Raw genomic sequence first — 27,867 nt, 5'->3', positions numbered from 1 at the left:
ACGGCTAGGATTTATAGAGCACACAAATTTTATGTGAAAGCATAAAATCCTGGCCAGAGTGTATACACATAGTAAACACTCACGACGGAATCCCTAGCGGCGCTGCAGAAAACTGATATATCAGTTTTTTGCGGCTGCTAAGCATTGAATAGTGGCTGCAGAAAACCTGTCAGTGTTCACAATGGAGCATGCGGCTCCAGCCACACGCTCCATTGTGAGCAGCTGGGAATTTGGATGTGGGCGCGCATCCGAATTCAGGGGCAGTAAAGATCATCTGGCCGGTACTGCAGGGGCCGGTCTCTTACGCCATGTGAAGCTGTGTACACATACAGCTCAGCTACATGTACATTACACATATAAAGCTCTACTGTGTACACATACAGCTCAGCTACATGTACATTACACATATACAGCTCAGCTACATGTACATTACACATATACAGCTCTACTGTGTACACATACAGCTCAGCTACATGTACATTACACATATACAGCTCAGCTACATGTACATTACACATATATACAGCTCAGCTACATGTACATTACACATATACAGCTCAGCTACATGTACATTACACACACACACATACAGCTCAGCTACATGTACATTACACACATACAGCTCCGCTACATGTACATTACACATATATACAGCTCTACTGTGTACACATACAGCTCAGCTACATGTACATTACACACATACAGCTCAGCTACATGTACATTACACACATACAGCTCAGCTACATGTACATTACACACATACAGCTCAGCTACATGTACATTACACACATATACAGCTCAGCTACATGTACATTACACACATACAGCTCAGTTACATGTACATTACACATATACAGTTCAGCTACATGTACATTACACACATACAGCTCAGCTACATGTACATTACACACATACAGCTCAGCTACATGTACATTACACACATACAGCTCAGCTACATGTACATTACACACATATACAGCTCAGCTATATGTACATTACATATATACAGCTCAGCTACATGTACATTACACACAGGGCTCTGCTGCAGGCATATATAACTCATACATACACAGCTCTGCTCCACACACATCACACACAGCGCTCTGCTGCATACACATCACTTCAGCTCATCCAGCACAGCTGAGTCCTGCATACACTGAGCAGCAGCCCCTGATCATGTGACTCCTCCTCCTCCATGTGACTGATCACATGACTGTGACATCACAGCAGGTCCTGGAAGCACAGGGGAAGCACACGGCTCCTGTACAGCTCTGTATGCGGCTTCCTGTGATCTTCCCACTGGCTGACAGACAGGTAGGAATTTTGGAGTATTTAGGGGAGAGGGGGCACTATGTATGGGAGGATATTAAGGAGGATGGGGAGGTCATTGAATAACCCCTTTAAGCACTCCCAGATAGAGTTGAGAGAACAATGACAGTTCTGCATTTGGTTAGCGGTGGCTGCTGAAGTTGGATAAAGCCCTATCTGGAAGACATGGATATAGTCATAAGGGGAGATTTATCAAACATGGCGTAAAGTGAAACTGGCTCAGTTGCCCCTAGCAACCAATCAGATTCCACCATTCATTCCTCACAGACTCTTTGGAAAATGAAAGGTGGAATCTGATTGGTTGCTAGGGGCAACTGAGCCAGTTTCACTTTATACCATGTTTGATAAATCTCCCCTATGACTATAGCCATGTTTTCCAGACAACTTTAGAGCTTTCTCCAACCTCAGCAGCCACCGCTAATCAAATGCTGATCGCTCGGGTTCGGACTAACACTACTCCCAGAGTTAGAGGAACATGGTGGACACAGATCGGATCACATACTTTTTGGAGGCCGTCCATAGAGGAGGCAGAAGTCTGAGCAAGTCCATACAGCCTTTCTGTGTTTCTGTACAGTATTATCAGTCCGCCGCCCTCAGGGAACCCTGGATCAATGCCGAACAAAACCTTCATGACCGGGTGACGAAAACTCACAGCGGGAATGTAAGGGCTTACTGCATTGATTTAGTAATAAAACAGGAAACTTCTAGGCCAATCTGCAGGGGGCTCAAACCCTTTCATCCCATTAGATCTTTCTAACCCAAAGCAAATAATTGACTGGCTGAACAGGTACTATACTGACCTTTATACCAGCACTACTTCTCCCTCCCCAAACCCCGATACACTGCTCACGGCTAACGCCAGAGCAACTCAACTTTCCTAATGCCCCCATCTTTTTTTATTTTTATTTTTTAATCAATATTTATTGAAGCTGTGACAGAACAGTTAACAACCATTACAGCGTCCCAGCGCCCATTTTTCATTTTATAGTCGTGAAAACATTTGTAGAATATTCAAAAACACTACAATAAAACAGAAGTACAATAACATATCGGTATAACCATTACATCTTATTATTACCGGCTTCTAAGGCACAGAGCAGCCGTGAAAGCCAAACGAAAAGAGAAGAGAGAAAGAAGAGTGGGATGCAGAGTGGGTTGTAGACAGAACAAAGTCCAGACACAAGGAACAAACAAGTAAAGATGAAGGAAATCAAGTCAACTGGGAGGGAGAGCACCTATAACGCTTCAGAAGGTGGTCCCCGAAACTATCCATCTGGCCTTAAAGGGGTACTCCAGCTGGGGGGTAACTTTTTTGCTGGGACCGGGGAGGAGGTGGCTGAGGGAAAAGACGTCCACTCACCTCCCCGGTTCCAGCGGCGGGTCCCGCATTGCGGCGCTCCGGTGCCCGGTTCCCAGCCGCTTCCTGGTGTCTGATGCGGGCCCAAGACGATATGTCTCAGGTCCGCTCGGCCAGTCAGTGACAGAGGCGGGATCTGAGCGGACTTGAAACGGATCCCGCCGCCTTCACTGACTGGCTGAGCGGACCTGAGACGTACGCTTTAGAAAATGAGACGGCAACCCAGGCGTGTCCACCCACGGACCCCAAATGGCTTCGTATTTCATTATGGCCTTCCTTTTTTTATATATCCCTTTCGCCAACCGTATCATATTATTAATTTTGTTGGTCAGTTCCACCATAGTAGGGGGCTCAGCTTGTAACCAATGTTGAGCTATCAATTTGTGGGCCTGATACAATTTTCTGCATATTGCCAGTTCCGCACCAGTAGGTTCAGCCGTCTCATCTACCAATCCCAGGATGCACTGCAAGGGCTCAAGGGGTATCGTGATATGATATACCTTTTTAATTAAAGCCAGGACTCCTTTCCAGTATCCCTCCAATTCTGTACAGCTCCACATAATATGAATTATGTGAGCTCCCTCCATCTGGCATCGGGGACACTTAGAGTCATCCCTGAGGCCTATGTCATACAGAAATTTCGGAGTACGATAGACTCTATGGAGAAGAAACAGTTGTGATTTCCTATGTGTTTCAGACAGAGCCAACGTGGGTGTCAGCGCCAGGATTTCAGTCCACTGTTACTCTGTAAGAGGCCCCACATCTGCCTCCCACTTAGTCTTAACCGTTAGGGGTTTGGTAGCATGGAATGCAGATAACAGTCGTTGATAGATAAATGATATAAGACCCCTTGAGTCCTCTGCAGTCAGTACCGAGCAAAGCATAGCACATTCCGCAATCAATGGTGGTGTGACAAATTGAGCCTTAGCTGCATGCCGCAACTGTAAATATCTATAGAACATTACTTGTGATATCTGAAGCTCTTCTTGTAACATAGCAAAAGATTTAAAAATACCTTCCCTATACAACTGCGATACCCTGCATACACCTCTGCTTTCCCATTTACCACCTCCCTCCAGCAACACTAAGTGCCTCAAGTCTGGATTGTTCCACAGAGGCTTATATTCAGTGTAACCTATACACCCAAGAAGCATTTTGGTCTTTTCCCATACTTTACACAGCATTGGAGTAATAACCGGAACATCTGGTGGCCTAGTCTGTGCTGCTATTTCTAGAAGATGAATGGGCAACACTCCCCGTGACATGCATTGGAGTTATCTCCCGTTCGGCCCCAATCTATCCAGCGCATCCCATCCCCTCATCTGCTGAAGCTGTGCGGCCAAGTAATATAGATATGGGTTCGGGACTGCCAATCCTCCATCCTCCTTTCCCCTCTGTAGCGTGTCTAGCCTAATCCTTGCATTCCGACCATCCCAAATTAGCTCTCTAAAGAGCGATTGGATTTTCTTAAAATATATTTTGGGTACCCATATAGGTGCATTATGGAGGATATACAGGAATTGTGGCATGAGAATCATTTTAGCAAGGTTTGCCCTGCCCACCAATGATAGAGGCAATTTTCTTCATACCTTTATCTTCGCCTGTGCCCTGGCCAGCAGAGGAGCTAGATTCAGCGCCAAATACTTAGAAAGGTTGGGATGTATTTGGATGCCTAGATATTTAAATTGCTGCACTCACTACCGGTATACAATGCGTCTGTAACAAAGGCAGATCAGGAAGGGGGTCCAATGGCAAGATCACCGATTTATTCCAGTTAATGAGGAGCCCAGAGTATTTCCCAAAGCCTCCAAGCATCTCCATTATAACTGGCAGGGATGTTGCTATATTACCGACAAATAATAGCATGTCGTCCGCATATAATGCAATACGGTCCTCTAAGACCCCGTGTGGAAATCCTACTATAGTAGGGCAGGCCCTAACCATCACAGCCAATGGCTCAATGGCCAGGGCAAACAAAAAAGGTGACAGGGGGCAGCCCTGCCTGGTACCCCTAGCCAGCAGGAAAGCTTCAGAAAGAAGGCCATTAACCCAGAGTCGGGCCGTAGGCATGGTATATAGAAGATGAATCCACCCCAGGTATTTAGGGCCAAACCCCATCCGTGAGAGCACACACCATAAGTATCTCCACTCGACGCTGTCAAAAGCCTTGGCAGCGTTGAGTGAGATAATAGCCCTAGCCCCCTCCCCGGTAGCCTGCAAGTTAAGATATAATCTTCTAATGTTATCAGCTGTAGATTTTCCAGGCATAAACCCAGGGTGAATTAAATGGGAAATGACCGTGAGAAGCCTATTCGCAAGCACCTTAGCTATCAGTTTAATATCAGTACATAACATAACAAAGAAATGGGCCTATACGATCCCCTTTGCGTGATATCCTGCCCTGGTTTAGGAATAAGGACCACTACAGCCTCCGCCATGGACCCCGGTAATCTACCCTCGTCACACGCCGCAGTGAATGTAGACAAAAGTGCCGGCAACAAGCTCACCGTACTGTTTAAAGAACTCAGCCGGTAGCCCATCGATACCAGGAGATTTTTAATTTGGGAAATCTTTTAGCGCCTCCTCCAGCTCCTCCACTGCCAGGGGCCGATCCAGCTCCTCTCTTTGTGCCTCTGTTAGCCTACGAAGCTGAATAGAGGAAACATAGGTAGTTAGCTCATCCTCCCCACAGTCAAGTTTAGATGCATACGTGTCTTTATAAAAAGTGACCATTTCCCCCAAGATGTCCTCATCCGCTGTCACTATCTGGCCAGTAGCCGTTTGTAGCTGTGCTATAAAAGAAGGTCCTCTCTGGGCCGAGGCAACTCTCGCCAGCAACCTCCCAGTACTCTCCTCACTCTCAAAGTACCAAAGCTGTTGGAAGAACTGCTTATCATCCGCAGTATGTTCTAAATGATCATTATACATATCCTGAGCATCTAACCACTGTTTTTTGGACTACTCAGACAGATGTTCCACATATCCCTGTTCAGTATGTTCTTATCTATGCTGTAACATATTATGAATTTCTTTTGTTTTGGACTTACGCTTACTTATTGCTTTAACCAGAACACCTCGCAGATATGCTTTGAGGGAGTCCCAAATTATTGTTTTAGCGGCAGTACCAGTATTGACCTCCATAAAGAAGGCAACCTCAGCAGGAATGGGAGGGACAGGCTGGAGCCAGAACTGGTTGAGACGCCAAGACGCTCGTAGGGAGCCATGGCGTCTCGCGCAGCACAGTGTGACCCTCACCGGGGAATGGTCAGATAGCCGTCTATCCAAGTATTCCGCCTCCACCACTATAGAGCTCATAAGGCTATTTCCTATCACCAGGTCTATTCGGGACAGGGTACCATGGGAAGCAGAGTAGCAAGAGAATTGGTGCGTTGTCGGGTTGTGCAACCTCCACAAATCGAAAAGGTTGGCCTCACTCAGCAATTTACACATCCCCGTTGGGGCAGCAGGAGAGGCCGCAGCTCCTTGCACAAATCTATCTAGGTGTGTATCCATGGTGTTAGTAAAGTCTCCTACAATTAACGTGGGCAAGTCAGGGCAGGAAGAAAGAAAGGAGAGTATCTTATATAGTACACCATGCGCATATGGCGGGGGGGGGGGGGGGACATATATTGCCACTATGATACATCTGAGATGGTAAACGTCACAGTGAAGGCAAACATACCTCCCCTCCGGGTCTATCAAGGACTTGAGTTCTTTGTACATTATGTTCTTATGTATGAGCACACTCATTCCCTGCGCATGTGTAGAGAATGTTGCATGATACGCTTTACCCACCCACCATTTATCCAATACACTCCGAGTCTCTTTAGTAAGGTGCGTCTCAGAGAGACAGATAATGGCAGGCTGAAGGTGCTTGAGAGAGTCAATCACCACCAACCGTTTAACAGGAGCTCCCAATCCTCTCCCATTCCATGCCACTACATTCAATTCAACCGCCATTGTGAACGTAGCAAAAGATTGTATTCTGTAACCCAGAAGTCACTGCATAAAAAGGGAAGTGCCATCCACTCAAAGACAAACATTCATTCCACACACTCACACATGAGGCCCCCCGCCTGCCAATCACAACAAAGGGCTGTAAACATATCCGCAACTTGTGGGAAGTGGGGGTAGGACATAAAACCCAACAATAGAACAGTACATGAAGCATTTTAGGTAACCACATCATGTGCTTATTTCAACTTTCACTGAGTTCCTTATTAAACATGGGCCCTGCCATTACATAAAGGAGAGAAAGATAACTACAATACAAGGGGGATCAGGGAGACAGGGATAGCCGGGATAGCATAGAAAAGAGGTAGAATATTTGGACTTGCTCTCTCCAGCAGGAGACAGTGGGCGCCGAAACATACATCTCCTCCTGTATAGCAGCTAGTAGAGCAGTTACATAACCTATAAACCAGTCGTGTCTTTGCATATTGGTTCTATTCCAATGGATCAGCCATCTAACAAGTAGAAAAGTAGACACAATACAAGGGGAGCCGAGGAGACAGGGATAGCTGTGAAGATACAAAAAAGAGAGAGAGTATTTTGTCCTTCCCCTCCCACAGGAGACAGTGGACGTCCCAACATATACCTCCTCTTGCATGTCTGTTTAAATAGCCATTATATAACCTATAGGACATCCTAAACTTTTATACAATAATTCCCATCCACAGCGACATTAAGCCAAATAGGAGAAATGTTAACACAGTACAAGGGGGAGCGGGGAGACAGGGATAGCCGAAAAGACATAAGAAAAAGGTATGGTATTGTAATCTTTCACTCCAACAGGAGACCGTGAACTTCACCGCCTATATCTCCTCCTGCACATTAGCTTAGGTAACTGTTGCATATCCTGTAAAACATCCTCAAGTGTACATAAGAACTGGCTGCATTAGTAGCGGTGATCTGTCATGTCCCCCCATCCACTCCCATGTAAGGGGTAACTTTCAGATCAACCACAAACTGTAACACTGTCCCAGTGATTGTCGGCTGCCACTTAAGTCACTGTTCCGCCTGCGCCTATTGGACCCCCGGAGTCTGTTCTTATTCTCATCCAGCCAGACGAGGGCTGCTGTGGGTTCCTCAAAGATATGTGTGCTGCCCAACGCAGCCACGCGCACACGGGCAGGATAAAGCATTGAGTACGGGACCTCTAAGGCTCGCAGTCTCTTTTTAATGTCTATATACTTGGCTCTTCTCTTCTGTACTTCTGCTGAGAAGTCAGGAAACACAGAGATAGGGGGAGACCCCGGCAGTAACGGGCGGGATGGTACTCTGTGTGCTCGCTCAACAGCGAATAGGGGTGTCAAGACCTCTTTGCCAAATGTCTTTAGCAGCCATGTTTCAAAGAACTCTCCCAGATTTCTCCCCTCCACTCTTTCCGGTACTCCTATGAGATGCACATTATTCCGCCTCAGGCTGTTTTCTATATCGTCAGCTTTGGCGGCTAACGCAGATAGCCCAGTCACCACTCTTTTCACATCCCTTTTCATGGGAGTCCCTTGGTCCTCTATGTCCCCCACTCTCTCCTCCACCGCTCCCATCCTTTCAGAAACGTTTTGCAAGTCATGCCGGAGTAGGTTAATATCCTCTCGCATGTTCCCCATCAGTAACGTAAGGTCTTTGTTACCTCTGGCTATGGCTGTGAGCACGTCCTGCAAGGTAGGGGCATTTGCAGTCTCGTCAGAAGCTCCAGCTTCTTCCTCCCCGGACTTTCCCCCGCTCACCTCATCCGCGGCCGCCATCTTGTGACTGGAGGCCTCTGCCGCTACCGTCTCAGAGCTTGCCGTTTCAGGTGTTAGCCACTCGGCTTGTGCAGGCCCGAGATCTCCCCAGTCGTCAGCAGAGGTAGCCTCTCCTTGTATTCAGGCGTATTTCTTAAGCCACCCTGTGATGTCCGCGGTCGAGTCTGTCTGTGAAGATGGCGCCGGGGCAGCAGGCCTCTGCACTCCTCCGCCCTTCTTCGTCTTTCCTTGTTCGTATTCTTAGTTTTATGGCTCATTCCAATCCCAGCAGAGAGCCGACCAATATACCATACGATATTTGGCAGAAATAGGGTGGTTAGTGGCAGGATGCCCAGGATAATCGAAGGATTAGCTGAAGGAGCTCACTGAGACGCGTCTGCTCACATTGCCGGCTAAGCCACCTAGTGGACGTCTTTTCACTCAGCCACCTCCTCCCCGGTCTTAACAAAAAAGTGCCCCCCTCCCCGCTAAGGTACCCCTTTAAGGCCCTGTCTACCCGTCGTGACCAGGGCCGGAAGCCTCAAACCTCCCAGTTGTCCCGCTATGTCTCCTTTGTGCCTGTACCTGCTCAGTCCTAAAGTGTGTTAATAGAAATGTTTTCCATTTACTGAAAAACCACTTGGCATGTTTTTCCATGTTCCGGTCTTCCTCTAGCCTGTCAGCGGCCAAGAACAGTTTCAGATCCTCAATGACCCCTGGCACAGATGGCGCCTCGAGGCGGATCCATTCTTGTAGAAGAACTCTTTTGGCTATCAACAAGATTGCATGGAAAAGAGCCGGGACCGATTTCAGGCCAGAGGCGTCAACCACCGATGTATTGATGCATTGGAAGACCAAGGGCAAAGGCTCCAGCTGCAATTTAAGCCAACATAGTTCACCACTGCCTTTCAGAAGGTTTGGGAATGGGAACAAGACCACATGCCATGCCAGTAGTCAGTTGCATGTGCCTTGCATTTAGGACAATGTAGTATCCTATCTGGGAACAAGGGTGTGGCCGGCAGATCAAATCCGAAGTATGCTCGCACACAACATGTTTCCTGACCCTGTCCCAACCCTCCAAGATTTGTTCTCTGGGGTCTTCTCCCCCTATTCTGTCCGCCCATCTAGAGAAGATCTTTTTCTTGTCTACAGTCAAAAAGTTATCGTTGAGGGCTCTATAGGTGTCGGATAAAGTCACTCTGCGAGGGCTCGATCCTACAAAGCAATCAAAGCCATTGGGAGATAGTTCCTTAGATAGATTATTCAGTCTTTTCTTACAGAAGGACATGATTAGTTTTATCGCTTAAAAATGTCGCTGATCTAGATTGTATTTTGCCTGAACCTCGAGTTTACTGAGCCATCTTTTGTCAGTATCATGCAGAAGGTCTTTGGCCGACGTTACCCCTCTTCTTCTCCAGTCAGAAAAGAGGGCATTTTCTCTCCCCTGGGGAAATTCTGGATGTCCCCAAGGCACCAGATAGTCCAAATATTTTCCGTACATGCCCCCATCTTCTTTACCAACGTTAAGGAAAGCATTGTGTCCCTGGGCCTGGCGGCTACATGAGTATATTTTATAAAATATCTAACACTTTGATGGTCATGTATAAGGGTGCTCTTGGGCCTTAATAAAATGTATTAAAAAAAACGTGGCCACTGTCTTTCAGAGACAGCACTACTCTGCTCTCCAGGTTAATAGCAATACCTAATAGCAAACCACAGCGGAACTGGAGACGAGTCGTGCTGTCTCTGGAAGAAAGAAAGTGGCCATGTTTTTCTAACACTGGATAACCCCTCTAATAGTAGGAACACAGTGAAGGTTGGGTTGGCGGCCAGGTTGACCTCTTGCACCAGGGCCCATAAGACATTAGCTGCCCCCCTCTTCCTCAGTGCGGTGCTGAGTTGTGAGGATGAAGATTTCTTTCTATGACATCACAGGAACTCAAACATCTTTACACATTCATAACTTGTTTCTTTCTATCGCTGTGCCGGGTTTGTTGTACTTTTTATTCCCATTCTTTATTATACATTGTATCCTCTACTTTCTATTCATCTCTACAGGATCCTCTGCTGATATCTTCTATATAAGAGACCGACCCATCAACCATGGAGAGAGACAGAGACAAGATGGCCGAGAGGATAATAACCCTCACCCTACACATACTCTTCCTGCTTACTGGGGAGGTGAGGGATTCTGGGAGTGATGTCATCATGACATCATTCTTATCTAAGGAATAACAGATGGATAGGACTGGAGAGGTGAGGGATTCTGGGAGTGATGTCATCATGACATCATTCTTATCTATGGAATAACAGATGGATAGGACTGGAGAGGTGAGGGATTCTGGGAATGGATGGAGTGATAGTAATGTGTCTCTCCATACACAGGATTACACAGTAGTGAAGAAGTCCTCTAGTGGGCGCCGAGGTGCCACTGGGTGTGAAGCATGGGGAAGAACCCTGAGCCCAATCCCGGGGCCCCTGATACATGAGGAAATGGAGGAAGAGAAGATCCTAGAAGTCACCAACAAGATGGTGGAGCTGCTGAGTGGAGAGGTGAGACTGTGGCTGCTGGGAATGCTGGGACATTATACAGTAACACCACTGGAGGGGTGGGGGGGGATGACTGTGTGATCATTGTGTGTGTCAGGTTCCTATAAGGTGTCAGGACGTGGCGGTCTATTTCTCCATGGAGGAGTGGGAGTATGTAGAAGGACACAAGGATCAGTACAAGGATGTGATGCTGGAGGATCAGCAGCCCCTCCCATCAGCAGGTAATAGACAGGACTATATACACACCTCCTCTCTGTATTATCTGGATGGAAAGAATGAATTCAGTCTCTGTATGTGTTCCCTCCAGTCAGATCCAGTAAGAGAACAGCACCAGAGAGATGTCCCCGTCCTCTTCTTCCTCAGGATCAGGATCAGGTAGATGGAGATGTTCCCTATGATCTGTACATCCCACCTGACTTCTCCTACTGTCTGATGACTTTTATAATTTTTCTTTTGCATCTTATGAATTAGGGGGAAGATGGGAACAACATTAATGCTCCAGAGACAGTTGTGAGCAGTGGTGAGCAGTATAAGGAGGAAATTACTACAGGGGAGGATCTGAACCATAAAATTGCTATGGACAAAGTAGTAAAAGAAGAAGGAGAGGAGACAGATGACAGCGGTGATGAGCAGTATAAGGAGGACATCACTACAGAGAAGGATCGGAACTCTGTTAATGCTACAGACATAACGTCAGAAGAAGAGACAGATGACAGCAGTGATGAGCAGTATAAGGGAGACATTCCTATGGGGAAACATCTGAACTCTATGAATGCCACAGACATATGGGTAAAAGAAGAAGAAGAGGAGACAGATGACAGCAGTGATGAGCAGTATAAGGAGGACATCACTACAGGTAACCGCCCAGGTGAGTAGTGACCACTAAATGCAGAGAACAGTCACACATTTTCCTCAGTCACCGGCTGTAACTATTCTGTGTGGAATATTATAAGTTCTGTGTCCTGTCAGTTTTCCAGCTATATAATCATTCAGCCTAAATTTTAACATACATCACAGTCCCGGCGCGGTACATGTTGCGAATTTTTTTATTTTATCTTTAAATCAACATTACACATTCGGCCGAGCTGTGCTCCTTTTTTCCTTCGTGACGATATTTGGTCTTTTCTCTGTTCAAAAAAGAGAGACAAAACACAGAAAGTCCCAGCGCTCACAGACATGGCTCGGTAATGACTGACAGTAATGTTCAGCGAGAACTAAAATGCTCAAGTGTTTGTTACTAGTTAAGAAATTATAAGTGATCGAATTTACGACCCCTCATGCCCTTTGACCATTATATTTAGTGTAGATGCAGGAAAGGCCTCCGACAAGACCTCATGGCCCTTTATTCCCACCACTATTCAGCGTAGACGGTTTGGCCCAATATTCTCCCAATATATTATAGCTTCTACAGAAACTGACCGCAACTCCAGATTAACAGACTTCATGGTGCGTTTACACAGAGAGAAACAAAGATTTTTGAAGCCAAAGCCATGAACAGACTATAAATAGAGAACAGGCCATAAAGGAAAGACTGAGATTTCTCCTCTTTTTAAATCTGTTCTTGGCTTTAACTTCCAAAATTTGTCAGATAAATCTCTGTGTAAACGCACCATAATACTTTGCCCTTCAATATCTTTACAGGAACGACACACGGTTGCCCCCACTCCTCCTTCTCTTTAATCACTACCTGATACCATCTGCACTGAACAGACATGGAGGGTAGATGGATCATTTTGTCACAGCTGTATTCAAATTTTAAAATCCATGTTGAATGCACACACCCCCCCCACGTATGTCCCCTAAGCAGTCAGTTGTGCGCAGCGCCATGGGTTGTAGTGTTTCTAGTGCTCGGCCCTCAGATATTGTTGAGGTGTCACCACGTGTTGCTGCTCTGTTGATAGGATGGTAAGACGTGGTTCACCCCAATGGGAAAAAAGTCCAGACAGTCGGGGTTCGCAGTAAACAGCGGCTTCTTTACTGAAGAAATTTTCAAGTGCAAATCAATACAGACAAAGCCCTGAGCCGGCTTCTTAAGAATAGGACACCCAGGAAGAGATGACAGTTCAAGATGAATTATTTGCTGGTCTCAAATCTAAAAAGAAATTAGTTTTTCCCTGTTCACGAAACCTTACAAACTTTTAATTGGAGATGAGTGGCAGATCCTGAGAAGAAATAAGGAGCCGTTACCCTTCAAGGATGAAGATTTGCCGCAACGTATGTTGCAAGAGCAATGCAAGTTTGGAATAACCAATTAGAGGAGCATCTCAGAGACAAGAGCCGTGAGAGCAAATTCTTGCTTCTCTTCCACTCATAAAAGACTCGATTTCCTTCTTAGCACATTCTTCTGCAGAGTCTGTTCGCATAGCAGCAAAAGACGGGGCCTTAACCAATTCGGCCAGGAGAGCCTTGTGACTAAAAAACTGGTCAGGTGACAATAACTCATTGTCTAAGCTCTGCGGTATCCCATTTTAAGGGAAATAAATCTTTGGGTCAGCCCCGGATAAAATCCTGGGAAAATCCGCAGATAAGAAAAGATCTCTACCAGAGGGGTAAACCAGTAAAGAAAAAGGAACCATACCGGAAACCCAGATTCCATGATAATTACCGTGGAGTTATCCAAAAGGAGGCAAGGGGAAGAATATTTTTCCTCTAAAGAGAAGCAATGACACTTGCAAATTAGGAGGGAGATCGTCAGGTTTTCTGGACATTTGGACCACCGTCACTAAGAATCAATGGATACTAAGCATCATGAAGGAAGGATACTTAAAAGAGTTCTCTCAACATCCTCCAGAGAAGTATCATGTTTCCCGACAGGCCTCAACCCCCCTCCAAAAGGAGTTGGTGTCCAGTGTAAAAAAAACTCATTTCCCAAGAAGTAGTTCAACCAGTTCCCAAGAAAGAATGAAAAATGGGTCATTGCTCCAACCTTCTTTTAGACCAGAAGCCCAACGGCTCTTATCAACTAATAATAAATCTGAAACCCTTAAACAGATACATAAAATACAAATGATTCAAGATGGAGTCTATAAGATCCAAGACCCTCTTGAAAGGGAACCAATCATTGGAAAAACGCATATAAAGTTTTTGAAATGGGCTGTTAGACCACACAGCACACTTGCCACACATGTTTTCATAGCCTCCTTGCCTCCCACGTGTAAGCCGCAAAGTAACTTTATAAAACTGGTGCCCTGTATGCAAATTACCTGAGGTAGTCATCTGGGCGGGGTACGGCTAGCAGGTAGTCATGGTCTCTCTAGATCTTCAAGATTATCATATACGGATTAATCTTTTACACCAAAGATTTTTAAAGAAGGGAAGATAAAACACTTTCAGTTTACAGCGCTTCCTTTTGGGATCTCTTCAGCCCTAAGAATTTTTTAAAGCATCATGGGAGAGGTAATCTCGTACCTTCATCTGAAGGGAATCAACATCATCGCATACTTGGACGACCTTCTTCTGATTGCAGAATATACCCAGAAACTACAGGAGGATCTCCAGACGGCTCAGTCACTACTGAGATCAGTAGACTCGATAATCAATCTAAAAAAATCTGATTTAACCCCATCTCACCAAAAAGTATTCCTAGGAATATTGGTGGACTCAAAATTACAGATGTGTTTTCTCCCAGCAGACAAAAGAGGGAAACTAATTCTTAGAATCTGGAAAAAGAACTGCAAGATACGGGAGGCGATATCGATCCTTGGATCTTCCTGCATACTTCCTGCATACTAGCAGTGTCCTGGAGCCAAGCCCATTCCAGATGCCTCCAACAACTACTTGGGGCGTAAACACACTCTAACACCCTTGGTGAGAATATCTCGAAAGTAGTGGCTTCAGACCAACAACTTAATCAAAGTAGTTTCCTGCAATCTACACCACAAAATACTAGTGTACACAGATGCCAGGAAATTAGGGTGGAGAGCCCAGATGGGATCTCAATTATTTCAGGGAACATGTCCTCCCCACATGACAAACATGTCTTCCAACTATCAAGAGCTAAAGGCCATGCAGATGTTTTTTTTTCAAGCCAAGCATACATTAAAGAATGCACACGTTCACGTGTTATCGGACAACATGTCAGCTGTATCCCACCTAAGGCGACAGGGCAGCTCAAAGGTGACCGCATTGCAGTCCCTATCGAATAAGATTTTCATCTGGGCAGAAGAAAACATTAGATCTCTGTCTGTTACCCACCTCAGGGGAACAATGAATATTCAAGCGGACTTCCTCAGCAGGAACATTTTAGATCCAGGCAAGTGGTCTCTGAAGAACGCCATTTTTAATCAGGCCACCTCTCACTGGGAGTCCTTGTGATAGACCCATTCACTACTAGGAACAACCAGAAAGTGGTCATCTTTTTTTCACTAAATCCGTAGCTCTAGACCAACCTTGGTCCTTTCACCAAGCCAAAGGTCCTACAGGAGATCCTAACAGAAAGGAGCACTGTAATACTAATTGTCCCTTTTTGGCCCAAGAAGAGTTGGTTTGGTCTTCTTCAAAAGTTAGCGATAGACCATCCGCTACATTTCCCTCTTCTACAGGACCTTCATCAGGGTCCGGTATACCATCCAAACCCAGCTCATCTTCATCTTTCTGCCTGGGTCCTCAAAAGTCCATTTTTAAGAATAGCGGACTTTCAGATGCAGTGATTTCCTCACTCATGAAAAACAGGAAACCAGTCACGTCAAAGATATATTTGAAAGTGTGGAAATTTTTTTGTACCTGGTGTGATTCTCCACTTTAGATGCCATCAACACCCAACATACCTCACTGTCTTTCTCCTCAGCCCGCCCTCCCTCTCTCCGCTTCAGCGGCGCCAAGTTCAAATAGCCGGCACACATCGATCGTTTGTGCCGGCTATGTAACTATAGATGCCGCTGTCACACTGACAGCGGCATTTAACCCTCTCCTAACCCCCTCCATATGCAGCAGGGTCGGCTACTGGCGACTGACTGACTCTTCCCTTTATACTGTTTGGGAGAAAATTAGAACTTTCTAGAGATCGGGGTGGAGTGGAGAAGCACGGCCTTAACAGATACAATGTTTCAACTTTAGTCTGCCGTAGACTTGTATTGAGTTTCCATACAGGTCTATGGGAATGACACAGCAGCTTCTTTCTAGACATAAACAACATTGAAAAGATCAGCATGTCTGTTTTTTCCCTCCAAAACCTCAGCTCTGCGCAACAATGGAAAACTACCGGCTTCTAAGCTTCCTGTGTCATAGCTTGGCTTTATATTAACCCCTTCAGAGTATGGTGCAGGTACAGTGCAATTACAATGAACATAACAAAAAGACTTTTTATACCGAGAAAAGTTCAATACTATAAAACAGTACAAGTGTGCACAACAGAACAACACAGTGCAAGTTATCCCCTGAAAGTACAATAAAGTGAGATATTGATGGCCTTCCATTATAGTGAATGTCCGAAGGTGTCCATGATCGCAGGTACCTTACTCCTGGGCGCTACATTTGTCCCCTGTATGTATATGTGTATATATACCCTCATACACACACAATGAGCCCTCCGAGCAGTATTAGGGTCCTTTTACACATACAGATAAATCGCTCATTTAGTGAACGACATGTGATGATTTTTTGTTATAAACGAGAAGATAAATCGCTATGAAACGTTTATAATGTGATCATAATTACCATTGTAAATGCAGTTGTATATATTCTGTGACTATCCGTAATTGCGTTCGTATCTATATACTGTGAGCGACGAGAGTTTACACTGAAAGACTAGAGAAGGATTAACAATGATTTTGTGGTCGGCCCAAAAGATACGATCGGCGACATACAAGCGAATATTTGTTGGTAGTTTGATCATTGCCGCATTTACACCAGAAAATTATTGATTAAATTTCACAATTTTTTTTCAAGATAATCAGGCCGTGTAAAAGGCTATTTAGATAAGATACCCCTCAGGTTGCAGGGGCTGCAGCTGCTTCCTGTTGGCTTGTACTCCACCCATGTCCTGCAAGTGTTATAAATAGATTTGGCTCCTATCTGGCTAGTTGTAGGCTTATTCAGCCCAGGAGAGGCCATTGCTAGTGTGAGAATGCTGGAGTAGGGACCATGTCTCTGAGGACACCTTAATGTGGTGACATGGTGCACTCTGTTGGATCAAATAGTTTGGCGAAGATTCTCAGTTTGTAATATCTATAGAGCAGGGGGGGTTTGTGTGTGTACACCAGGGGGAAGTATATAATGTAAGTGCTTGTCCTTGTAGGTTGCTGTTGCACTTTCTGTATTTTAGGTTATTAATATGTAGGGGCTCAATAGTCCTATTTTTTATTTGAGAAGAGCTTCCATTACTTTAACTACTAAGGGCGTCATCTCCCCGGCCTACAGCTTCTAGATTCTTTTCCCTGACACTTCCTGTGGATAGGAACAGATCTGATCATTCTTATTATGTTACATAAAAAAGAGTAACTTTCCATGTCTGCAATATGTTTAAGCTTCTATTACTGGGAAATAAGAGAAATGGTGTTTTCTCCTTTGCAGATGATTCTACCAGGAGCTCAGGGGGACATCAGATCTCCTCAGAGGATCATATCACACAAGATACATATGAGGAGCCGTCCACTATCCCAGATACACCCTCAGCCCCTCACAGCAAAGATCTCTCATCTCATCCTGTTATACAAGTCCCATCTTCTGATCCATCACAGCAAGCTGACATTTACAGAAAAGACGATGAACATCAAAGAGAAAATACAGGAAAGCCTAAGTTTTCATGTTCAGAATGTGAAAAAATATTTACCCATAAAAAATATCTTGAGAGACATCAGAAAATTTCACATCACAATTTTTCATGTTCAGAATGTGGGAAATGTTTTATTCAGAAATCAAATCTTGTTGACCATCAAAGAACACACACAGGGGAAAAGCCATTTTCATGTTCAGAATGTGGAAGAAGTTTTGTAGTGAAATCCAGTCTTCTTCACCATCAAAGAACTCACACAAGGGAGAAGATATTTTCATGTTCAGAATGTGGGAAATCGTTTAACGTGAAATCAAATCTTGTTGACCATAAGACAACTCACACAGGGAAGAAGCCATTTTCATGTTCAGAATGTGGGAAATGTTTTACTGAAAAATCAAGGCTTCTTTCACATCAAAAAATTCACTCACAAGAGAAGGCATTTTCATGTTCAGAATGTGGGAAATGTTTTACTCAGAAATCAAGACTTGTTGACCATCAAAGAACTCACACAGGAGACACGCCATTTTCATGTTCAGAATGTGGGAAATGTTTTACTCAGAAATCAAGACTTGTTGACCATCAAAAAACTCACACAGGGGACACACCATTTTCATGTTCAGATTGTGGGAAATGTTTTAATAAGAAATCAAATCTTCTTCGCCATCAAAGAATTCACACAGGGGATAAGCCATTTTCCTGTTCAGAATGTGGAAAATGTTTTATAGTGAAATCAAGTCTTGTTGACCATCAAAGAATTCACACAGGGGAGAAGCCATTTTCATGTTCAGAATGTGGACAATGTTTTACTTTGAAATCAAATATTATTAGCCATAAGAGAACTCACAAAGGAGAGAAGTCATTTTCATGTTCAGAATGTGGGAAATGTTTTAATCATAAATCAAATCTTGTTAAACATCAAAGAATTCACACAGACGAGAAGCCATTTTCATGTTCAGATTGTGGAAAATGTTTTAATGACAAATCAAATTTTGTTAAACATCGAATAATTCACACAGAAGAGAAGCCATTTTAATACTCAGAGTGTGGGAAATGTTTTTTTTAGAAATCAAATCTTGGTGTTAGGAGATGAGCAATTTCTCAGTAAATTTTAATAAAACAGCCAAACTACAGCAGCTACAGTACTGGGACCATTACAGAAGGACCAATGTGTTAATGCATGTTCTTGTAAAAGTGTCAAAAGTTGGAAAAAAATCACAATTTAACCTCTTAAGGATGCATGACGTACTGGTACGTCATGCGCCCGTAAGAGGTGTTCAGAGCGGTGCCACTTGTAGCCCGGGACCACGGGTATTAGCGGGCACTGTCTGATCGCTGTGCCCGCTAATACAGTAATCAGATGCAGCTGTCAAAAATGTGGGGTGGATCGCTCCTCCGGGACGTTGTCCTGGAGGAGCGATCCACACATCCTCACCTGGCCCGGGTCTCCGCCAAAATGGCGCTGATCCCGACTCGGCACTCGGATGCTTTCGGCTGCGATCTCATTGATCTTTGCTGTAAAACTATACAGGAAAGATCTCAATGAGAGATCAGGGTACTTATACTAGAAGTCCCCCAGGGGGAATAACCCTAACCCCAGGGGGAACAACCCTAACCCCAGGGAGGCTTCTAGTAGAAGTGTTAAAAAAATTAAAAAAAAAGTATTGTTATTAGTAAAAAGCCCCCTCCCCTAATAAAAGTCTGAATCACCCCCCTTTTCCCAGGTTTTAAATAAAAGTAAATAAATAAACATGTTTGTTATCGCCGCACACATAATCGCCTAAACTATTAATCACATTCCTGATCTCGCAAGGTAAATGGCGTAAGCGCAAAAAAATCCCAAAGTGCAAAATTGCGCAATTTTGGTCGCATCAAATCCAGAAAAAATTTAATAAAAAGCGATCAAAAGTCGCATATGCACAATCAAGGTACCGATAGAAAGTAAACATCATGGCGCAAAAATTTAAACCTCACAGCCCCATAGACCAAAGGATAAAAGCGCTATAAGCCTGGGAATGGAGCGATTTTAAGGAACGTATATTTGTTAACAATGGTTTGAATTTTTTACAGGCCATCAGATACAATATAAGTTATACATGCTATATATCGTTTTAATTTGAGGAACATGCATAACAAGTCCGTTTTACCCCAGGGCGAATGGGGTAAAACAAAAACCCCCTAAATAAAAAAAGCTTTTTTTTTTGTTCAATTTCACCACACTTTTCTCCCAGGAAAGCAGTGGATATTGGTAAATAAGCGGCGTAAAGTGACACTATCTCCAAGGACAGCAGTGGACATCGGTGGACCAGCCGCATCAAATTAGGTTTTCTTCTAGGACAGCAATGGCCGTTGGTGGATCAGCTGTGTATACTCACCTCTTCTCTATGACATCATTGGACGCCGGTGAATCAGCGGTGTAAAATGGCACTTTCTTCCAGGCAAGCAGTAGACATCGGCAGCACATGGACTCTCTTCGACCCAGAGGGACTTAGCACAGACATCCGGAGGTGGTAACGGCAGCACTCAGACTCTCTTCGACCCTGAGGAGCCTAGCACAGACAGCTGACGGTGGTAACTGTAGCAGGATTTACCGTTCTATATAAAGCTCCCAATGAATTTTCACTTTTTTTAAATGTTAAGTAAAATGATTATACTACAACTATTGAGCTGAATGGGCTTCCTGATATGATCTGCAGTGAACGGACATGGAGGGTAGGTGGCACAGCTGGATTTCAAATTTTGAAATCCATGTTGAATGTATCTGCCCAACCTACATCCCCCTTATGTCCCCTAAGTAGTCAGATATGTGCAGGGTCCGGGGTTGAAGTGTTGCCAATGCTCAGCCCCCAGACACTATGGGAAATAAGTCCAGACAGTCAGGGTTCACAGTAAACAGCGGCTTCTTTACTGCAGAAATTTTCAGGTGCCTGCAGAACAACAGGAGACTGACTGACTGTTAGGGTGGGTTCACACTGAGGAATTCTCGCGGATAAACTCCACGGAATTCCGCCGGCTGTGCGCGCTCACGGATGTGCGCCTTTCCGCCGGCTCCATAGACACCATTCTATGGTCCGGCTGATTCCGCATTCTGCCAAAAGAAGTGACATGTCACTTCTTTCGGCGGAATGCGGAATCAGCCGGCCCATAGAATGGTGTCTATGAAGCCGGCAGAAAGGTGCGCGGACAGCCGACGGAATTGCAAAACTAGACTGTAAAAATGAAAAAAATTGAATTTTTCCAATAATATGTTCATTTAGTTTGAAATTTCTCAATATTACAAGGAAGAGGGGAGAAAACTCACCCTAATATATGTAACGCAGGTTCTCCTGAGTAGAACGGTACCCCATATGTGGGCGTAAACCACTGTATGGGCACACAGCCGGGCTCAGAAGGGAAGGAGCGCCAATTTGCATTTTCAGTGCATGATTTTTCTGAAGAAGTTTCTGAGCGCCAGGTGCGTTTGCAGCGCCCCTGTAATGTCTGCAGAATAGAACCCCCAAAAGTCGCCCCGTTTAGGAAAGTGCACCCCTCAAAGAATTCATCTTGGGGTGTGGTGAACATTTTGACCCCACAGATATTAGAGGAAAGTATTCAAAACTAGACAGTATAAAAGAAAAAAATTGAATTTTTCCAATAACATGTTTGTTTAGTTTGAAATTTTTCAATTTCACTAGGAACAGGGGAGAAAAAGCACCCCAACATTTGTAGCGGAGATCCTTCTGAGTACAATGGTACCCCATATGTGGGCATAAACCACTGTATGGGCACACAGCGGGGCTCAGAAGGAAAGGAGTGTCATTTTAGTTACAGGCAATATGTGAGTGTTTACTGGCTATCTGCGGTGGTAATCTGGGGTGGTTACAGGCAATCTGGGGGTGTTTACTGGCTATCTGCGGTGGTAATCTGGGGTGGTTACAGGCAATCTGGGGGTGTTTACTGGCTATATGGGGTTGTTACGGGAAATCTGGGGGTGTTTACTGGCTATCTGGAGTGGTGATGGGCAATCTGGGGGTGGTGATGGGCAATCTGGGGTGGTGACGGGCAATCTGGGGAGGTGACGGGCAATCTGGGGAGGTGACGGGCAATCTGGGGAGGTAACGGGCAATCTGGGGTGGTGACAGGCAATTTGGGGTAGCTACGGGCAGTCTGTGGCAATCTGCGATGGTTACGGTCTGTCTGCGATGATTATGGGCTGTCTGCGATGGTTTCGGGCTGTCTGAGATGGTTACGGGCTGTCTGCGATGGTTACGGGCTGTCTGAGATGGTTACGGGCTGTCTGCGATGGTTACGGGCTGTCTGCGATGGTTACGGGCTGTCTGCGATGGTTACGGGCTGTCTGCGATGGTTACGGGCTGTCTGCGATGGTTACGGGCTGGGGGGTTACGGGCAGTCTGGGATGGTTACGGGCTGGGGGGTTACGGGCAGTCTGGGGGGTTACAGGCAATCTGGGGAGGTGACGGGCAATCTGGGGAGGTGATGGGCAATCTGAGGTGGTTACAGGTAATCTGGGGTGGTTACCGGCGCCATAAAGAGCTGATGGCAGCAGAATAGAGTCCATTAGTGATCGCCGTAAAAATCCGTATCGGAGGTCACTAATAACATAATACATGTATTCTCTGTGTCGCTACGGTTACGGTGATACCACATTTGTGTAGGTTTTTTTAACTATTATCACTTTGGCGCAATAGAAACTATCTTCCTATCTTCCTTACATTACAGGAGCGGGGAATCCCTTAATTAAGCTTAAGCCCCTGGGAACCAGACTGTTCTGGCACTGCATCTGCACCAGCAAGGAAGGGGGTTAAGTGCCCTCTTCCTTGCTGGGGCAGATGCAGTGCGATCACCATTGGGAGGGGGGGGGGGGGTTGAAGCTAGGGGCTGGGGGTTACCTGCTGCCTGTTCCTCTGCAGTTGCCAGCAGTCCCGCCCCTGGCTTACCGTCGTGGGGGTGGGGCTTACCGGGTCATACTGAGACTGCTGAAAACTGCAGAGGAAGAGGCTGCAGGTAACCCCCAGCCCCTACCATCAAACCCCCCCCCCCCCCATGGAGAGTGCACTGCATCTACCCCAGCAAGGAAGGGGGGCACTTCATCCCCTTCCTTACAGGGGCAGGTGCAGTGCCAGAACAGTCTGGATCCCAAGGAGTTAAGTCCCTGGAAGCCAGACTGTAACTCCCATGCCAATTCTGAAGGTCACACAGCTTTCCCAGGGTCCTGTAAGGGTTAACCTTACAGGATGCTGGGAAAGCTCGGTGACCTCCAGTCTGGCTCCCAGGGACTTAAACCCTTACTTGCTGTTTGTTTTTGCTTGTGTTTTTTCTTTTTGTTTTTCAGATACCAGTATGCAGACGATTACATTATGGAAGGGGGGGGGGATCCCCCCCTTTCCATAACCAGCCGGGTTAAAAACCGAGCAGCAGCAGCCTAGTAACACCAGGGTGGGAAGGACCATTTATTTTGGCCCTCCCCAGCCTAATATTACCAGCCTGCTGCCGCCAAGTCCAGGAGCGCCAATTTTGACGCTCTGGGACTACTGGCACCCGACTCTTTCCAGTACCCCTGGTGGCATTGGGTACCAGGGTAATAATGGTGGTGTTAGTGTTAGACATTTTATACCAGCTAACACTAAGCCCTGACTTAGTAATGGATTCTGTCTATCAGACAGCTTCCACTACTAAGTCAGTAGAGTAATGGAAAAAAAAAGTCCGCTGGTTCATCCCGGATAGTAAAATGCACTTTAAATAGACCAGTCTATTCATGCCAAAGCAGAAATAGACCACATCTAGAACAATTCCCTGTTGATAAATCTCCCCCATGTCTCTGAGGTCACCTGAATGTGTTAAAATGGTACACTCTGTTGGATCAAGTAGTTTGCGAAGATCCTCATTTTGTAATATCTATAGAGCTGTTTTTTATCGTGTGTACACAGGGGGAAGTATATAATGTAAGTACTTGCTCCTGTAGGTTGCTGTTGCACTTTCTGTATTTTAGGTTCTTATTTTAGGTTATTCATATGTAGGGGCTCAATAGTCCTATTTTTTATTTGAGAAGAGTTTCCATTACTTTTACTCCTAAGAATGTCATCTCCCCGGCCTCCAGCTTCTAGATTCTTCTCCCTGACACTTCCTGTGGATGGGAACAGATCTGATCATTCTTATTATGTTACATAAAAAAGAGTAACTTTCCATGTCTGCAATATGTTTAAGCTTCTATTACTGGGAAATAAGAGAAATGGTGTTTTCTCCTTTGCAGATGATTCTACCAGGAGCTCAGGAGGACATCAGATTTCCTCAGAGGATCATATCACACAAGATACATATGAGGAGCCGTCCACTATCCCAGATACACTCTCAGCCCCTCACAGCAAAGATCTCTCATCTCATCCTGTTATACAAGTCCCATCTTCTGATCCATCACAGCAAGCTGACATTTACAGAGAAGACGATGAACATCAAAGAGAAAATACAGGAAAGCCTCAGTTTTTTATATTTACGTCAATGCTTTACTCACAAAAAATATCTTACATGGGAGAAGTCATTATCATGTTCAGAATATGGGAAATGTTTTACTCAGAAATCAAGTCGTGTTGACCATCAAAGAACACACACAGGGGAGAAGCCATTTTCATGTTCAGAATGTGGAAGATGTTTTGTAGTGAAATCCAGTCTTCTTAACCATCAAAGAACTCACACAGGGGAGAAGATATTTTCATGTTTAGAATGTGGGAAATCTTTTAATGTGAAATCAAATCTTGTTGACCATAAGAGAATTCACACAGGGGAGAAGCCATTTTCATGTTCAGAATGTGGGAAATGTTTTACTCTGAAATCAATTCTTGTTAATCTCCAAAGAATTCACACAAAAGAGAAGCCATTGGCATGTTCAGATTGTGGGAAATGTTTTTCTGAAAAGTCAAATCTTGTTACACATCAAAGAATTCACACAGAAGAGAAGCCATTTGTATGTTCAGAATGTGGGAAATGTTATACTCATAAATCAAATCTTTATAAACACCAAAGAACTCAAAAGAAATTAACCAGTTTAATGTTCAGAATGTAGGGGCTGTTTCTCTCAGAAAGCCTGTCTTTTTAAAAAAATCTGAGAACTCACACAGGAGTGTAAATGTGTAAAGTCATTTTAATGTTCAGAATGTAGTAAATGCTGTCAAAGAAAATCTAAACATGTTAAACATCAAAGAACTCATATGAGCGATGTCGTATTCATTCAATGAATGTTGAAAGTCTTTTAATTACAACACAAATTTTGTCAAACCTCAGAGGATGCACATGGGGGAGAAGTCATTTTATGCCCAGAATCTGAGAAATGTTTCAAGGAAAAGTGAATGTAGGAAATGTTATACTCTAAAAGCAAATCTTATTAAACATAAGAAAATTTACACAAAAAGCTATTTTTTTATGCTCTCATTGTGGGAAATTGCAGTTTTATAAAAATTTGGTTCAAAAGATTCACAGAACTTTGCCGCAAATTCTGGTTTGTCTGAACTGAACCATTACCGAGCCGCATTAAACCCCTAAATGATTGCAGCTACAATATCGGGACTATAGGGGCTTTTATGCTGCGGGAACGCCTCAAAATCATGTGGTTTTTATAGCAAAAAAGTAGTAGTAGTCAGTAGTGGTAACATGGATCTCAGTGTAACTTACCTGACATGTAACAGATTTGGCCTTGTAAGGCACAGTGTAAGTGACCCCACAGGGCCTAGGAGAGAAAGCTGAAGGTGGCGACACCAGTAGCACTTTCCTCAAGCCAGTTAGGCCTAGAGGGTGGAATTAGTAGCCCTCCTGAGAATGTATTACTAGGGACAAAGCCCAATTGTGATGACAGGCCAAGCAACTGCAGAGTAACTCCCTTCACCCAGGAGAGCAGAGGGCATTGGTGAATCACTGACTTATGATGACGGTAGCCAGACAAGTATAATGACAATACCAGACAATTCTTTGACAATGGCTTCCTAGTAGGATGGTGGTGGACTGCATGGAATGGCTGCTCATCCCAGCTGGATTGGATAGCCTCCCTGTAGGTGGATGGTGGTGTCAAGGGAACATCTTGCCATAACACCATGTTCTCCTCCGCCTTCGACCACCCCATAAGCACTCTTGGACGCCAGGGCTCCTCATAAACACTCGTAGACTGTCTTACTGTGGGAAAGCACTTAGTTCACACCCACCTGCAAAATGCTTGCAATATACATTTATTATTTTTTTTATAATGCTGTAAAACAAAGCTGTACTTACCAGAAATCCAGGTTCAGTCTCCTGAAGGCAGCTATAACAGCTGTAATTACTGAATCTAGGTCCAGTCTCCTGAAGGCAGCTATATAACAGCTATACTTACTGTATCCAGGTCCATTCTTCTGAAGGCTGCTATATAACAGCTATACTTACTGTATCCAGGTCCAATCTCCGGAAGGCAGCTATATAAAAGCTCTACTTACTGTATCCATTTCCAGTCTCCTGAAGGCAGCTATATAAAAGCTCTACTTACTGTATCCAGATCCAATCTCCGGAAGGCAGCTATATAAAAGCTCTACTTACTGTATCCATTTCCAGTCTCCTGAAGGCAGCTATATAAAAGCTCTACTTACTGTATCCAGGTCCAGTCTCCTGAAGGCAGCTATATAAAAGCTCTACTTACTGTATCCAGGTCCAGTCTCCTGAAGGCAGCTACACAACAGCTATACTTACTGTATCCAGGTCCAGTCTCCTAGTCTTATGCTAGTGGCAAAAGTTGGTCACTATATTGTGTATATTTTGCGGAAAACATCAAAATACAGTGGTGCCTTGGATTATGAGCATAATTCGTTCCGGTACCGTGCTTGTAATCCAAATCCACTCTTAAAGCAAAGTAAATGTTCCCATAAGAAATAATTGAAATGCAGACAATTGGTTCCACACCCCAAAAAATAATGATTTTTTTAAAATTCTGAATAACATGTAAAACTAATGACACAAACATTTAGAAACAGCAGAATATGTCAAATTATAAGTTACTGTACAGGAATGGAGAGGATGGGAAACACAAGGGTTAACACAGACTGCAGGGAGCAGGAAGGAATGAGCAGGGCAGATGTAGGCACATACATGCAGTGCTCTCTGTCCGGGGAGAGAGGGGTTACAGCTATGAAGAGATTACCTCCATAGTCCTGTGCCCTGATGTAAGCCCCAGCCTGAAGTTGATCTGCCATGATTGTGAAGGTGAGGGAGACTTCCTGGCCGTAGACCCCGCTATGCAGACCATGCCCCTCCCCCACTCGCCCTCCCACCCAGTACAGGGAGCTCTTGAATCAAAGCAATGCTCTTAACCCCTAGATGCACCAGGACGTTACTGTATGTCCTGGTGTCGCTAGGGGCGTTCAGAGAGGGGGGTTATATGCAGCCCAGGCCCGCAGCTATTAGCGGGCACGGTCCAATTGCGGTACCCGCAAATTAGGCATTTAGATGCAGCTGTCAAAGTTGACAGCTGCATCTAAATGTTTGCTGTCTCCAATCATTGGTGGTCTAGTGGGAGTTGGCTAAGAAATAATCAGACTAGCTCATGAATAGTAAAATAGTTCAGTGTATAGTATTAGTAACTGTACTAACTTTAATTACTGACAGCAGCTTCCCGTGTAACCCATAGAGCTATAATCAGGCTTCCCTCCTCCAGGCTGTGCTGTCCTGCTCTGTAGTGATTCTGTCCATAAGATGGCCGACATGGAGGAGCATGTGACCATGCCCCGCCTCCAGTGTCCTCCATAGGCAAATACAGGCTCAGTGGTGGACACTGGGAGTGGGAGGAGTGGTAAGGTCACATGTCAGCCATCTTATGGACAGACTCACAACAGAGCAGGACAGCACAGCCTGGAGGAGAGGAGTCTGATTTTAGCTCCTCTCTGGCAGTTTTATCAAAATGCCCCATGCTGAGGGTGTGGTGTTTTTTCTCTCGTAGGGTATGTTCTCACTGTGCAAAATCGCTGTTTGTCCCTGAAGCAGGCAGGATTCTTAGGCTTTCCCGCCTGCCTCAGTGTCAAACAGTGTCTCTATGGGAGGGCTTGCGGGCGTGTCACCACTTCCAACTATGTTAATTCTTTAAGTGGAGAAGTGGAGGTGCACAAACCCTCCCATAGAGACACCATGACACTGAGGCATATGGGAGAGCTCCGCCGTGGAATTATGCCGATTTTGTTCAGTTTGAA

The 27,867-nt window shown here is 44.9% G+C and overlaps 4 protein-coding genes across 6 annotated transcripts in view; all 4 read left to right on the top strand.

The window, feature by feature from the left end:
• LOC138786728 (oocyte zinc finger protein XlCOF6-like) overlaps window positions 1-27,867 on the top strand; it is a 622,195-nt gene that overhangs the window by 260,759 nt on the left and 333,569 nt on the right. The gene's annotated exons all lie outside the window — the stretch shown is intronic.
• LOC138787571 (gastrula zinc finger protein XlCGF48.2-like) lies at window positions 1,231-12,986 on the top strand. Its single transcript, XM_069964918.1, has 6 exons — window positions 1,231-1,314; window positions 10,474-10,596; window positions 10,801-10,968; window positions 11,437-11,821; window positions 12,368-12,411; window positions 12,867-12,986. The coding sequence occupies exons 2-6, from the start codon at window positions 10,519-10,521 to the stop codon at window positions 12,984-12,986; spliced, it is 795 nt and encodes a 264-aa protein (XP_069821019.1). The 5' UTR covers window positions 1,231-1,314; window positions 10,474-10,518.
• Window positions 11,673-25,016, top strand: LOC138786814 (gastrula zinc finger protein XlCGF7.1-like). Of its 2 annotated transcripts, XM_069963879.1 has the most exons (3): window positions 11,673-11,833; window positions 19,906-20,245; window positions 23,925-25,016. In XM_069963879.1, the coding sequence occupies exon 3, from the start codon at window positions 23,925-23,927 to the stop codon at window positions 24,729-24,731; it is 807 nt and encodes a 268-aa protein (XP_069819980.1). In that variant the 5' UTR covers window positions 11,673-11,833; window positions 19,906-20,245; the 3' UTR covers window positions 24,732-25,016. The 2 variants fall into 2 exon arrangements, with proteins under 2 accessions (XP_069819980.1, XP_069819979.1); XM_069963878.1 differs by lacking the exon at window positions 11,673-11,833 and having other exon boundaries at window positions 19,587-20,245.
• LOC138787570 (uncharacterized) overlaps window positions 17,374-27,867 on the top strand; it is an 89,386-nt gene continuing 78,892 nt past the window's right edge. Inside the window, 1 exon segment of the mRNA XM_069964917.1 lies at window positions 17,374-18,707. Within this exon segment, the coding sequence (XP_069821018.1) occupies window positions 17,421-18,707 (1,287 nt within the window). The 5' untranslated portion in view covers window positions 17,374-17,420.

The sequence above is a fragment of the Dendropsophus ebraccatus genome, chromosome 3 (genome assembly GCF_027789765.1).
Source record: "Dendropsophus ebraccatus isolate aDenEbr1 chromosome 3, aDenEbr1.pat, whole genome shotgun sequence".
NCBI lineage: Eukaryota > Metazoa > Chordata > Amphibia > Anura > Hylidae > Dendropsophus > Dendropsophus ebraccatus.
The sequence above is the reverse complement of the archived record's forward strand: the minus strand, read 5'-3'. Positions and strand labels throughout refer to the sequence as shown.